The sequence below is a fragment of the Salvelinus sp. IW2-2015 genome, linkage group LG18 (assembly GCF_002910315.2).
Source record: "Salvelinus sp. IW2-2015 linkage group LG18, ASM291031v2, whole genome shotgun sequence".
Lineage (NCBI taxonomy): Eukaryota > Metazoa > Chordata > Actinopteri > Salmoniformes > Salmonidae > Salvelinus > Salvelinus sp. IW2-2015.
In genome coordinates, this window is record NC_036858.1 from 52,194,189 (window position 1) to 52,195,873 (window position 1,685).

A 1,685-nucleotide genomic window follows, 5' to 3' on the forward strand; every position below is an offset into this window, starting at 1 on the left:
CAGATGAGCCTAGCGACAACATTATCAATCAACTTGACAGGTGTGTTTCTGTGTGTCTGAGTTTGTGTGCCTGCATATACCTGTTTGTATGTGTTACACAACATAACACAATTGTTCTTGCTAAACATAAACTGACCAAGACAATCAGTCAAAAACCTACTGCAGTTTGCAGTCAGTATTGATAACAGTGTTTGGTAAGGCTGCACTCGCTTGGTTGGAGGGTGTATTGGCTTGATTTTTAATGACCTGAGGGTGTGTGTGTTTGTGTGTGAGTGTGTGTGTGTATAATTGTCATTGTCACGATGATAGATTTACTCTGCTTTTTACCTCAAGCTTCCATTCATGTGTTGGTTTGTGTGTGTGTGTGTGTGTGTGTGTGTGTGTGTGTGTGTGTGTGTGTGTGTGTGTGTGTGTGTGTGTGTGTGTGTGTGTGTGTGAAACTCACAGCGTCTGTATAGCTCTGAGAGATGCGAAGGTGCCCTTGGCCACAGTCTGTATCTTGTTGTCATACAGAGACAGTAGAGAGAGATTCTGCAGGTCTGTGAAGGCATTGGCCCGAACACAGTGGATCTTATTGGCATTCAACAACCTGGGAGAGGGAGGTAGAAAGAGAGACAGAGGGAGTGCGAGAGAGCGAGAGAGAGAGGGTGGGGATGGACGGAGGGAAGAAGGGAGGGAAAGAAAGTGGAAAGGAGACAAGGGAGATGTGGAAAGCATCAATATAAGATGAGTGTCATAAGAGAATAACTAGTATTACTATTGTTTGTATACCCCATTATTTTGTGTACTTACAGTAGTTGCAGGGCATATAGTCCGTCGAACACTCCTTTGGGAAGCTCCGTGATCTTATTCCCATATAGGACTCTGTTAATATCAACCAATTGATATATTAATTAACAATCAATCAATCGCCCAATCAATAAGACATTGTATTTATGTGAAAGCAGAGTGACTCACAGTGAGTTGAGGGATCTCAGACCCTGGAAAGCATCAGGAGCTATTTCTGATATTTGGTTATTACTGAGATCTCTGGAGAGAGAGAGAGCTGTGCAACTCAATTAAACACACAACACACTCAATACGCGCACGCACACCCACTACACATAACGCACGCACAACACACTCATACACAGCACCCGCACCACCACGCAACGCACGCACACACACACACCACACACACCACATCACACACACACACACACACAACACACACACACACACAACACAACACACACCACACACACACCACACACACACACACACACACACACACACCACACACACACACATACACCACTCAGTTGTTACTTGGCCAGTGTCTGGATGGATTCCTGTTAACACGGCATTTAACAGAGACAGCCTTCATATGGACCGCCACCCTAACACCCACATTAATACACCCAATTTCACACACTGTTCTGTAATTTCATTGTTGCATTCTCAACCACCTCTCCCAAATATCATCGGCCTCTTAGGAAGTTCTTGAAGAAACCTCAATATAATGATAATGTACATACGACTGGTGAGTCCCTTGGGTCAGAGGTTACACTACTCTATTTCAGTTGGCAAGAGCTAAAGACAACCTCAACCATTAATCGTCTCATTAACCCCTCCTCCTCTCTCTGTCTCTCTCTCTCTCTTCTCCTCCTCCTCTCTCCTCTCTCTCTCTCCTCTCTCCTCTCTTC

At 44.7% G+C, this 1,685-nt stretch overlaps 1 protein-coding gene across 1 annotated transcript in view; it reads right to left on the reverse strand.

Annotated features, from left to right (window-relative positions):
* The window catches only part of LOC111977952 (slit homolog 1 protein), a 67,239-nt gene that overhangs the window by 52,980 nt on the left and 12,574 nt on the right, over nucleotides 1-1,685 (reverse strand). The window contains exons 5-7 of the mRNA XM_070448707.1: nucleotides 958-1,029; nucleotides 793-864; nucleotides 446-589 (exon numbers count right to left, since the gene is read on the reverse strand). Of these exons, the coding sequence (XP_070304808.1) occupies nucleotides 446-589; nucleotides 793-864; nucleotides 958-1,029 (288 nt within the window). The remainder of the gene's footprint in view (nucleotides 1-445; nucleotides 590-792; nucleotides 865-957; nucleotides 1,030-1,685) is intronic.